Below are 12339 nucleotides of genomic sequence, written 5' to 3'. Positions count from 1 at the left end.
TAGGGGAGGGGACTGCATCTGTGGACGAGTGGGGTCCACGGGCCCCATTCCACCACCACCTGGCCACACCTCACCGAGTGCCTGCAGTCCCTGTCCTCTGGCGAGAACGCTGAGAGTCCCACATCCACCCTTGCTTCTAATGTGGCCGCTTGTGTGGTTCGCTCATTCAGGTGACCCTAGGCTAAGAAGGCGACACAGCTTCTTTGTTTGTTTGCTTTTTTGCTTCCATGAGTTTCCTCAGCCTGGGCCTTCTGGATCCTGAGGGGCAGGGGTGGGGAGGAGTCCCTTGCAAGAGCATTAAAGTCATTTGGCAGGTCCCAAAGGTGCCAGGATCTTTTCTTGGAACTTACAGAGTACAGGGGTCATTTTATAACTAAAGCATTTATTTCCGTTCAATTCACTAACCGATTGTTCTGCTCGGGTCTCCTGCTTTTGCTCACAGGAGGGTCTGAGGCCAGACCCCTGACTGATGATATTCCTCTGGCCAAGACCTTCAGACCTGGGCAAAGGCGGGGGTGGAGGGTGAGGGGGTGGGGGTAGGGAGAAGGAGTGGGAGAGAGAGTCACATGGTCTCCCGGGGAACCCTTGGAGGGCTAGGGTGTCACAGTGAATGATCAGGGTCCTGACTTCCTGGGTAGCCTGGTCCAGGCTCCCAGAGGTGAAATTGGGTTTTGGCCATCGGAGAGCACCCAGGAACCTGAAGGGGCCTCTGTGCCTGGGAAGTACCAGATAGAACAGGGCAGAGAGCGGGGGAGTGTGCAGGGAGGAAGAGAGGACTTCCTGCAGAGGGAGCCCTCATCTGCCTCACTCAGTCTGTGGTCCAATGCCGGGGGGCGTTGGTGCGGGTCCCTCCATTCCCCCAGACCCACTGAGGTCTCTGAATGGCCCAGGTGGCCCTGTGACAGTTGGCTTTGGTGAGGCCTGGCAGCAGGTGCGGGGAGGGAAGGGTGTCAATGAAAAGCGTATAAAAATCCAGAAATGTGCATATAAAATCTTGCCCTTGGTGTATTGCCTAAGTCAGTAAGCAGAAAGCACCTTCTTCCTGGAGAAGGATCAAGTCCTCAAAAGGTAGGAAATGTCAAAGTGTCTCTTCATTGTCATTTAAAAAAACCCAACAAACAAACCCTCCCAGACCAAAACCACCCCTGATCAAAATACCCCCAAGTCCACGAATTGCTGTAAACAAACCCAGATGCAAGAGAATGCTTCTCAGTGGCAGTCGAGGCTCACGACAGTCACCTGCAGCGGAGCAGGAGCGGGCACCCGTGCAGGGCAGGGCCTTGTGGGGCTGCAGACCTGGGTGGCTGTCCTCAGGAAGATCTGGCCTGTTCAGTGTGACCCGGAAGGCCAGGAGCTCCTCTGTGTGTCGCCTCCTGAACCATTAGCAGAAGAAAGTCCCTCGGAGTTTTTGAAACCGGCTCCCAAGACAGAACTGTTCTGTCTGCCGGTGGCGACTGGAATGGACTTCCCCAGAGCTTATTTGGGGCGACTGCCTGTCTCGCTGCCCCTTGTGCCTGGGACTGGGCCATTAGTGATGCTCCAAGAAACAGCCAAGGCCAGGCAAGGAGGGTGGCCCACCTTTTCCCTCCATGTTAATGTTCCTGGAAGCGGTTTTTTTTTTTTTTTTTTTTTTCTTTCTTGGCTCTGACCAGCTCAACCTTCCCAGAAGGAGTTGGAGAGAAAATGCTTTTGGCCTCCACCGGGACAGGCCATGTGGGTCTCCCAAGCCTTTTTGCTTTTCTCCCCTAAGAACCATCACTCTTCTTATGAGAATCCTCTTTGAACAAACGTTTCTTGCCTGTCCCGCCCCCTCCCAGATCTAGGCGCGTGTCCCCCCCATTCCCTTTTCCTTCCTTTGACTTGCATGGGTTCTTGGTGACGGCTTGACTGGAGTGCTGCTTGGTTCTTCCTGTTGCCTGTGGCCTGCTGGCAGGTGGCTGACCTTGCAGTGGACAGAGCAGCAGGGGGACCGACGTAAGGGGCTTAGGGGCGCTTGGAGGACGAGGAGAGCCGAGGCAGGCGACCATCAAACCTCTACTGACTGGATCTGGTTCATCTGGGCCCGCATCACCTGGATACTGTTCAGGATTTTTTTCTGGTGGCCAGCTAGAGTGACCCCAACCCGGAGAATGTCCCTTTGGGAGAGACAGACATAATTAGGAAAACGTATGTGCTGAGGGGAGTTGTGGGCCAGCGGCCTGAACTTCCTCACACCCTGAGTGAGGGATGGGGAGGGGGTGTGGGGATGGACATTGCTCAAAGGGTGTCAAAGCTAGAGTGAGAGATTCTGGGGGGCCAACAGCCAATGGGGATGCAGGAGGCCATTTTTATTTCTACCATCAGGAAGCAGGGGGAGGTTTATATTGACCATCTAACAGCTTTTTTGATTCTCCTTCACTAAACCCTGCTTTACAGATGAAAAAAAAAAATCTTCCCAGGAGGCACCAGGTGGATCTGGCTACAGATCTGGATGTGTCTTCCTCCTGCGTTCACCTGACTCCTCAGAGCTCCCCGTTTGGTTGGTGCCGTGGCTGGGAAGCAGGAGACAGTGGGGATGGGTAGAGGCCACTAAGTACTTACTCCATCATCATCTGAGATACGACGTCAAAAGAGGTGAAGCCGGCGTTGGTAAAGCTCTCCTTGTACTGGCCCATCTTGATGGCCTCCAGCCACTCATCCACCGTGTTAAAGCTGGTGTAGTCAGGTATCGTGCGGTCCAGCAGTGGCAGGTTGATACTAGAGGAGAGGCAGGTGACAGGGATGGTCAGGGCAAGGCAGGTTGATACTGGAGGGGCAGGTGACAGGGATGGACAGGGCATGGCAGGTTGATACTGGAGGAGGGGCAGGTGACAGGGATGGTCAGGGCATGGCAGGGCGTGGCAGGAGGATACTGGAGGAGGGGCAGGTGACAGGGATGGTCAGGGCATGGCAGGTTGATACTGGAGGAGGGGCAGGTGACAGGGATGGTCAGGGCATGGCAGGTTGATACTGGAGGAGGGGCAGGTGACAGGGATGGTCAGGGCATGGCAGGTTGATACTGGAGGAGGGGCAGGTGACAGGGATGGTCACAGGGGTTGATGGTCAGGGCAGGGCAGGTTGATACTGGAGGAGGGGCAGGGGACAGGGATGGTCAGGGCATGGCAGGTGGATACTGGAGGAGGGCAGGGATGGTCAGGGATGGATACTGGAGGAGGGGCAGGTGACAGGGATGGTCATGGCAGGTTGATACTGGAGGAGGGGCAGGTGACAGGGATGGTCAGGGCATGGCAGGTTGGATACTGGAGGAGGGGCAGGTGACAGGGATGGTCAGGGCATCAGGGGGGCAGGCAGGGGATGGTCTGGGCATGGCAGGGGATACTGGAGGAGGGGCAGGTGACAGGGATGGTCAGGGCATGGCAGGTGGATACTGGAGGAGGGGACAGGTGACAGGGATGGTCAGGGGCATGGCAGGTGGATACTGGAGGAGGGGCAGGTGACAGGGATGGTCAGGGCATGGCAGGTGGATACTGGAGGGGGGGAGGGATGGTCAGGGATGGTCAGGGGATACTGGAGGATGGCAGGTGACAGGGATGGTCTGGAGGAGGGGGCAGGTGACAGGGATGGTCAGGGCATGGCAGGTGGATACTGGAGGAGGGGCAGGGGATGGTCAGGGCATGGCAGGGATGGGAGGGGCAGGTGACAGGGATGGTCAGGGCATGGCAGGTGGATACTGGAGGAGGGGGCAGGTGACAGGGATGGTCAGGGCATGGCAGGTGGATACTGGAGGAGGGGCAGGTGACAGGGATGGTCAGGGCATGGCAGGTTGATACTGGAGGAGGGGCAGGTGACAGGGATGGTCAGGGCATGGCAGGTGGATACTGGAGGAGGGGCAGGTGACAGGGATGGTCAGGGCATGGCAGGTGGATACTGGAGGAGGGGCAGGTGACAGGGATGGTCAGGGCATGGCAGGTGGATACTGGAGGAGGGGCAGGTGACAGGGATGGTCAGGGCATGGCAGGTGGATACTGGAGGAGGGGCAGGTGACAGGGATGGTCAGGGGCATGGCAGGTGGATACTGGAGGAGGGGCAGGTGACAGGTCAGGGCATGGATCTGGAGGGGGGCAGGTGGGGATGGTGGATACTGGAGGAGGGGCAGGTGACAGGGATGGTCAGGGCATGGCAGGTGGATACTGGAGGAGGGGCAGGTGACAGGGATGGTCAGGGCATGGCAGGTGGATACTGGAGGAGGGGCAGGTGACAGGGATGGTCAGGGCATGGCAGGTGGATACTGGAGGAGGGGCAGGTGACAGGGATGGTCAGGGCATGGCAGGTGGATACTGGAGGAGGGGCAGGTGACAGGGATGGTCAGGGCATGGCAGGTGGATACTGGAGGGGGCAGGTGACAGGGATGGTCAGGGCATGGCAGGTGGATACTGGAGGAGGGGCAGGTGACAGGGATGGTCAGGGCATGGCAGGTGGATACTGGAGGAGGGGCAGGTGACAGGGATGGTCAGGGCATGGCAGGTGGATACTGGAGGAGGGGCAGGTGACAGGGATGGTCAGGGCATGGCAGGTGGATACTGGAGGAGGGGCAGGTGAGATGGGTATAGTAAACACGTGCAGGGCATGGCAGGTTGAAACTGAAGGAGAGGCAGGTGACAGGGATGGTCAGGGCATGGCAGGTGGATACTGGAGGAGGGGCAGGTGACAGGGATGGTCAGGGGATACTGGAGGGCATGGGGATGGTCAGGTTGATACTGGAGGAGGGGCAGGTGACAGGGATGGTCAGGGCATGGCAGGTGGATACTGGAGGAGGGGCAGGTGACAGGGATGGTCAGGGCATGGCAGGTGGATACTGGAGGAGGGGCAGGTGACAGGGATGGTCAGGGCATATACCTATAGCCAGATGAGCATAGAAACGTGTGCACCCTATGTGGCTATCCCAGTGTGAACACAGGTGAGTGTGTGTAGGTGCTTGTGGGTGAGCACAGACACAGGTTAGAGCCTATGTGACCTGTGACAGCCATGTAACCTGTGTGACAGCTGTCACTGGGTAAGAATGAACAGGGTCAGCAGCTAACTAACAGGTGACAGCCACCTCTGGAAGGCGATAATGAGCCAAGCCTGATAGAGCAGGCCCTGGGACCTCAGAAAGGAAGCCCCAGGATCCCTGAGCCCTGTTCTGGGGCTGAGCTGGCCTCTCCAACATAGCTATGGTGAGTAGTCTTTCTGAGTAGGGGAGTGTGTACACTTGCGACTGTGTAGTTTGTGTGTGTGTATGTACATGAGTGTGCATGTGAGTGAGGACGCAAATGGACACCAAGAGGCCCGGTTGGAATGTGAAGAGAGAGAGGAAGAACGGTGGGAGGGAACAGTGCTGAGCAGAGACGTGACCTCCAGTCAGAGACTCTGGAGTGTAGGTAGCGCTTCTCAAATGCTGTCCTCTCTGCCCAGGTTTTACAAGGCTCTTCCTCCACCACCCCAGACTGCCATTGGGCGGGGCCAGGACGGCACTCAGAGAGAAGAGATGGTGGGGGCTCGAGTGACTCACACCCAGGAGAGAGTGCTTGGAGACAGGGGTGGGGCCAGGGTGGCCATACCCAGAGGACAGGGGCGCCATAGCTTTGAGGCTGTTGGGGTTTCGGATCATCTTGTCCAGCGTGTTGACGATCTGGCCAAACTTGGGCCGGTGGTTGCGGTCCTTCTGCCAGCAATCCAGCATGAGCTGGTGCAGCGCGCTGGGGCAGTCCATGGGCGGAGGTAGCCGGTAGTCCTGCTCGATGGCGTTGATTACCTGCGGCATCACAGAGGTAGCATGGGGCTGGGTGGCTGGGGTGAGGGCTTTAAGCCCCTGCCAAGCACATTCATTGCTGGAGCACGGCAGGCATGACCCAGGGAGACTCCTCTACCTCCCGTGGCTGCTACAAGTAGACATCACCTAGCTGTGTCTCGTGCTAAATCCTGGCCCCTCTCTCTGCCAACCTCAGAAACCCAGTAACCTCGGGTAGTCTGTCCCCAAGACCTATCAGGGTGGGGCTGCTCCAGCATAATGTTCTCCCGATCTGTGAGCTTCCTCTTAGCTCTGATGGCTGTGGACATCCCTGCTGGCCCCTGTTTGATTCTAGGTTAGTCATATTCTCAACTGGAGTGCTTATAGAAATCTGGGTAGGGGTTGGGGATTTAGCTTAGTGGTAGAGCGCTTGCCTAGCAAGCACAAGGCCCTGGGTTCGGTCCTCAGCTCCGGAAAAAAAAAAAGGAAGAAATCTGGGTAGAGGGCACGTTTGCTCAGCTGGGCCAAGGCTCAGAGCTGCCTTGGTGACTTTACAGCCAATACCTGTCCCTCCATCAGAAAAAGGAGGCCAAACGTGGTTTCTGTCTGTTCTGTCACCGTGAAGATAAGATTCACCTTCTGGCACTTGACCACAGCTTAAACGGACTTCCCCTTTAAGAGGCTTCATGTTTCCCGTGTGTTTTTTGTGTGAATGAAAATCCCTGGGGTGGTTTCAAACTCCTCAATGGAAGCCTGCTACAGTGTGGATCTCAAAAGTCACTCGAAGACCAATGGGCTGAAGGCTTGGAGCCCAGCCTGGGGCAGTACTGGAAGGTGGTAGTCCCTGTAGGAGGTAGGGCGTAACGGGAAGAAGGTGCCCACTGAGGTACGTCCTGGGAGGGGATACTGGGATGCTGGTCCCTTTTCCTCTCTTCTCCTTGCTTCCTGGATGCTATGAAGTGAACAATTTCCTTTACACTGTCATCAACTGTCCCCAAGGAAATGGGCCAAAACTGAGCCCAAGCAAACCTTTCCTCCTTTTAAGTTGATTAACACAGGCATCCTGTTATAATGACAGAAAGCTAACAGAGAGCCTTACAACACGTTCTGACCAAGTTTCCACTGGTGGCGCGGCTCCCAACCCTGCCTCTCAGCCTCACCTCTGCACCTTTGCACAAGCACACACCGCACGCTCACTTTCCGATGCAGCTGGTTCTGTGCAGCGGTCTTGGCTGATCTTTTCCTGACTGTCCTGGCCTCCACACCTACAGGGCTTGCTACCAACTTAGTGCCTGACCATAACAGTTCCTGATGCTTGCATCTGGTTCTCTGAAAAATCATCTCGGGGCCAATGTGATGGCTCAGCAGGTAAACACACTTGATACCGAGGCTCATGACTTGAGTTTGATTCCCCGGAACCCACATGGTTCTTCTGGGGAAGGAGAGAAGTGATTGCCACAGGTTTTTCTCTTTCACACATGTACCGTGATGCTTTGGCATGTGTGTACACACACACACATACTCACACACACACACACACACACACACACACAAATAAAATAAAAGAAAGGAAGAAGGAAGAGAGAAGAGAGATACATACATACTTACATACATACGTACGTACGTACGTACATACATACTTACATACATACATACATACATACATACATACATACATACATACACACATACATACATACATACACACATACATCAAGGCTTTTTCCAGCCTGGCCACTCCCACATGCTGAGGATTTGCTGATTGGTGGACCTCCCTACTCCCTCCCCTTTGAGAGGCCAAGGTTCATCAGTCTGGGAACTAGGTCTTCAACCATAGGGAAATCAGCACAAGGCCAGGATCCCCGATCTCACCCTCTTACACCTTGGCTGGCCAGCAAGGACCTGCCCACATCCTGGAGACTTACGTCTTGGTTGGTCATGTCCCAGTAGGGTCGCTCCCCGTAGGACATCACCTCCCACATGACAATGCCGTAGCTCCACACATCACTGGCTGAGGTGAATTTCCGGTACTGGATGGCTTCCGGTGCTGTCCAACGGATGGGGATCTTCCCACCCTGGAGGGGGACGGGCAGAGAGAAGAGGCTGATGGGCAGGATGTCTGATACTCCCTAGACTGCTCTGTCGTCAGGTCCCAGAAGAACCTCATGGTTTTCCAGACTCCTCAGTTGCTTCAACCGCAAGCCATGTGCATATGCTGTTCCCTCTGCTGGAAGTGCCTCCCCCAAGTCTCCCCCGCACTGCCACCTGGATTCCACTTTTTCATCCTTGTGTCCCCCAAAAGCCTTTCCCTGGTTCCCAGAGAGTTACTGGTGTCTCAGATTGCATGGTGTGCTCATGTCTCTCCAGCCTTCCAAAGCCAAGCTCTGGCCCCCAGCCCTCACTCCCTTCGGCCAGTCATCTCCCCACCCCAGTGGTTCAGGAGGTTCTCTGTGCTTCCCTTCCTGTCTTCAGGGCCCAGTGAAGGCTTCACCTGGGCAGGGTCAGTAGATGCCCATGGTGGAAAGATGACTATGCCCAGGAACCCTTGCTGTCCCCTTACCAGAGCGCTGGTGTAGGTGGGGTCAGATGTGTCGTCCTCCAGGAAGCGCGAGAGCCCGAAGTCAGACACCTTGCACACCAGGTTGCTGTTGACGAGGATGTTGCGCGCGGCAAGGTCCCGGTGCACGTAGTTCATGTCCGCCAGGTACTTCATGCCAGCTGCGATGCCCCTCAGCATGCCCACCAGTTGGATGACTGTGAACTGCCCATCGTTTTGCTTTGGGGAAGATGGAAAATAGAGTCAGTGGGAGAGTGAGTGTCAGACCTGCTCACAATGGTGGGTCTCTGTCACCTTTGTACACCCCATAAGAAGGACTCGGACATCCTTGAAGGAGCGGCCAACTTGAAGATGGTAGAGAGAATACCAGCTCTGCGGGGGCAGGCTTGGACATACAACCCGACCCGATCTCTCTGAGCCTGGCTGCTCTCTCCCAAGTGTTAAATGGGGAAGAGTTACATGGGTCTCTTAGGGCTGCTCTGACTCAAGCAAGAAGGAGCATGGAAGGTGATGGCACCAACATCATAGATATTTGTTGAAAGACACCTGGCCCAGGGGCACAGTACTGACACCTAGGTCAGTGGTCTCTGTCTTGATGGCTGACTGTGCTGTGCTGAGGGGATTTACCTGTTGGCCTTGTGCTTTGATTTTTCTCCTGTGTGTAACTTTGGAGAACTACAGAGTCTAGAGAGAAACCCTGGATGTGGTGTCAACACTCTGGCTGTGGTCTGGGTTCTCCTTCTGGCCCTCTGATTCTAGGCAAATACTTCCTCTGAGCTCTGTTCTTCTGTGTGTAATGAGAATGCTTTTGAGCAATGATGGGTGTGCACCTCAGGTGGCCATAACCCTGAGGAAATGCTTGGGTTTCCCCGGGAACCACAATGAGAAGGACTCTTAGACTGCTTCTGAACTGAGTGGGAGGCAGCTCTGGGATTGATTAACAATGCCTGTCAAGGTAACACAATGGAGGTTGGTGGCCAGTAAGGCATTCTTGACCTAGAGCTTTCTCAAGATCCAATGGAATTATGCCCAGCAGCCCTTCTCTTGCCCTGCTTATATCCCCGGAGCTCTTCCTACCCGGAGGAAGGAGTCCAGGGAACCGTTCTCCATGAATTCAGTGATGATCATGACAGGTGTGCTCTTGGTGACAACCCCTTCCAGGTGGATGACATTGGGGTGGTCGAACTGGCCCATGATGGATGCCTCACTCAGGAAGTCCCGGCGCTGTTTCTCTGTGTATCCTGACTTGAGGGTCTTGATGGCTACAAAGATCTCTCTCTTCCCTGGCAGCTTCAAGTGGCCACTGCAGACCTCACCAAATTCCCCTGGGATGGACACATTGAGACAGACATCTTGTCATGTGTCAGATGGGAAGTGTTACCTCCCTGTCCCATCATTCCCACTGTGGGTGCTTTATGACCTCATTCTATCAGACGCAGGATCCCTTTGTGAATGTGGAGCCCAGAGCAGGCCCAGCCATCTTTGGGAGAGTGGGTCCTTCATGGCTGCCCTGGGGTATCTGGGGATGAGGACATGGGAGATTTGGGGAGATGGGAATGGGACTGTGGTGGACAGTGGAAAGGACAGATTCAGTTCAATCTCCATCTTGTTGTGCCTTACTCCAGCCTCAGTTTCCTCTTCTGTACATGTGATGGTTTTAGTAGGGCCCCTTTTTTTTTTTTCATGTTTCTTTTTTTCGGAGCTGGGGACAGAATAGTAGGGCCCTTTTTACTTGGTTATTTTGATCCTTTAGAAGGGTCCTTTATAGCCCTTGATCTTTTACTTACCCTCAACTCCAGGGTTATGGTGTGGACCAAAGCCATGGAACCTTGAGGCATTTGCTACCTACCTGCTCCGATCACCTGCTCAATCTTGACACAGGAGATGTCGATTTCCTTGGCAAACTCCCGCACTGCCTCATTAGGATCTTCATAGGTGAAAGGGTCAATATAGATCTTCATGCCTGGGGTCACTGGGGGGTGGACAAGACCAGCCTGGGTTACAAAGACAGGCTCGAGAGGTGTACAAATGAAAACAGGGCAGTCCCCCCATGGGGAAAGGTGGTCTTATATGGCTCCCATAGGAACTAAGAAACCCCCTTCAGGTCACCTGACCAATCTAGGTCTCACAGAGTTGACAGGCAGCAAATAGAAAGGCAAGGGGAACAGAGATCAGAAAAGTGACAAATAGGTTCTAGCTATTGTTCCAACTCTCAGAGATTACTAGTAGCTTTCTAGAGCAGCAAAAGACTTGTGATTGATTAGTGATGTCTGTTCTTGGTATGGGCATAGAATAAAAGCCTGGATAGGTTTCCTGCCTTGTGATACAGAGTCCAGGTGCAAGGACGAGAAAGAGGAAGTCATAAAGAAAAGGACTTGGAAGATGGCTTAGTCAGTGAAGAGCTTCTCACTCAAGCACAGGGACCTGAGTTCAAATCTCTGATTACCACATTAAAGCCCGGTGCTCACTACAGTATGATCCTGTAATCCCAATATTGGGGTCTGGCGGAAGTGGGTGGAGGTGGGTGATCCCTCAAACTGAATGGCCAGCTAGCTTAGCCTAATTGACGGACTTCAGGCTCAGTGATACCCTGTTCCCCCAAGTAAAGGTAGGAAACCTGACAGCAATCACAAGCATGCATGTATCTACATGAATAGGTGCATACTCATATTAACAAGGGTAACACACACACACGCCCCCACACATGTAGATTTAAAAATGAGAGTGGGAGAGAGAGAGAGAGAGAGAGAGAGAGAGAGAGAGAGAGAGAGAGAGCGAGCGAGCGCTGGCCTTAGAGTATGGTCTTCTCAGAGTCTTACAGAAGTGACCCATCTCCTCTCTGTCTCTAGCCCAAGACTCTTCTGCCAGCCCAGAGTCCTCTCAGCGGCTGAGCCCCTGCAGCTAGGTCCATGAGACCAGAGGGGTGCCTCACTCACTACCTCTGAGTACCCTACACCCCTGATGGATCCCTCACAGGCCGAGCCTCAAGGCTTTCTGGATCCCTGCAATCCTGGGTGACCAGCCTGAAGCCAGACCCAGGACACTCTTCATTCCCGAGCTGCTGTCAATGTCTGCGTATGGATGCAGAGAGAGAAGACGACAGTTTGGACGTCAAAGTCCCTGTTCTGACCCATGATGAGCCAGTGAACTTCTGTGAAGGCACACCCAGGCCTTCCTCTGGGCTCCCGAGCTCCCCACTTTCATTCAGCTGTGGAATCTGTGCTACAGGAAGCAGCTGTTCTAGGACCGGGCAGTTGGAGTCCCTGAGGCCCCCTAGGCCACTAACCCAGCTCATCTGTGTGAGCCTAGAACCAGTTGTTGACTGTTCTCAGCCTCTCCTTCAGACATCCCAAGAATCTGGGACTTGGAGCCCACAGTATAGGACCTTCTGCTTGTGCAACAAAGAAAGCTTTATTGGGCATCCATGTTCACAGATTTTTATACCAGGGATGCAGAGTGGAGCACCAGAAGAGAGCCACAAAAGGTAAATAGCTCAGCATGTGGCCATAACTGGCTCTAATACACTAGCTCTGTTCTGGCTGTGTTGGTCTGCTGTGTGTGTGTGTGTGTGTGTGTGTGTGTGTGTGTGTGTCTGTGTGTACATGTGCTAAGCTAGCCCTTTCAGTCAGGGATTGTAAATCTAAGTCTATGAGCCTTTTGGCATCCCTTGGATAGGTTTAGAGAGGCCTGAATAGATATTATTATTATTATTATTATTATTATTATTATTATTATTATTAGCTTTTTTTTCAAGACAATAGACCCCTGCAGTCTTGGAACTCTCTCTGTAGACCAGACTGGCCTTGAACCCAGAGACCTGCCTGCCTCTGCCTCCTGAGCGCTGTAATTAAAGGCTTGCTCCACCGTTGTTCTTGGCTCCTTTAAATTAAGATGGTACTTCATAAGTCGGGGAGACGACTCAGTGGGTAAAAGTGCTTGCTGCATGGAACCTAGCACCCAGAGTTTGGGCTTGGAAACCTTGTTTTAAAAGGTAAAAAAAGGGGTTGGGGATTTAGCTCAGTGGAAAAGCGCT

At 54.0% G+C, this 12339-nt stretch overlaps 1 protein-coding gene across 4 annotated transcripts in view; it reads right to left on the bottom strand.

Moving 5' to 3' along the window:
• Positions 1 to 365: 365 nt before the first annotated feature.
• Ephb2 (EPH receptor B2) overlaps positions 366 to 12339 on the bottom strand; it is a 181957-nt gene continuing 169983 nt past the window's right edge. For all 4 annotated transcript variants that reach the window (XM_032895942.1, XM_032895949.1, XM_032895957.1 and 1 more), the window contains exons 10-16: positions 10156 to 10278; positions 9384 to 9631; positions 8310 to 8525; positions 7675 to 7824; positions 5580 to 5773; positions 2581 to 2736; positions 366 to 2135 (exon numbers count right to left, since the gene is read on the bottom strand). In XM_032895942.1, the coding sequence (XP_032751833.1) occupies positions 2027 to 2135; positions 2581 to 2736; positions 5580 to 5773; positions 7675 to 7824; positions 8310 to 8525; positions 9384 to 9631; positions 10156 to 10278 (1196 nt within the window). In that variant the 3' untranslated portion in view covers positions 366 to 2026. The remainder of the gene's footprint in view (positions 2136 to 2580; positions 2737 to 5579; positions 5774 to 7674; positions 7825 to 8309; positions 8526 to 9383; positions 9632 to 10155; positions 10279 to 12339) is intronic.

Source organism: Rattus rattus, chromosome 1, assembly GCF_011064425.1.
Source record: "Rattus rattus isolate New Zealand chromosome 1, Rrattus_CSIRO_v1, whole genome shotgun sequence".
NCBI lineage: Eukaryota > Metazoa > Chordata > Mammalia > Rodentia > Muridae > Rattus > Rattus rattus.
This window is presented reverse-complemented; position numbering and strand designations above follow the sequence as displayed.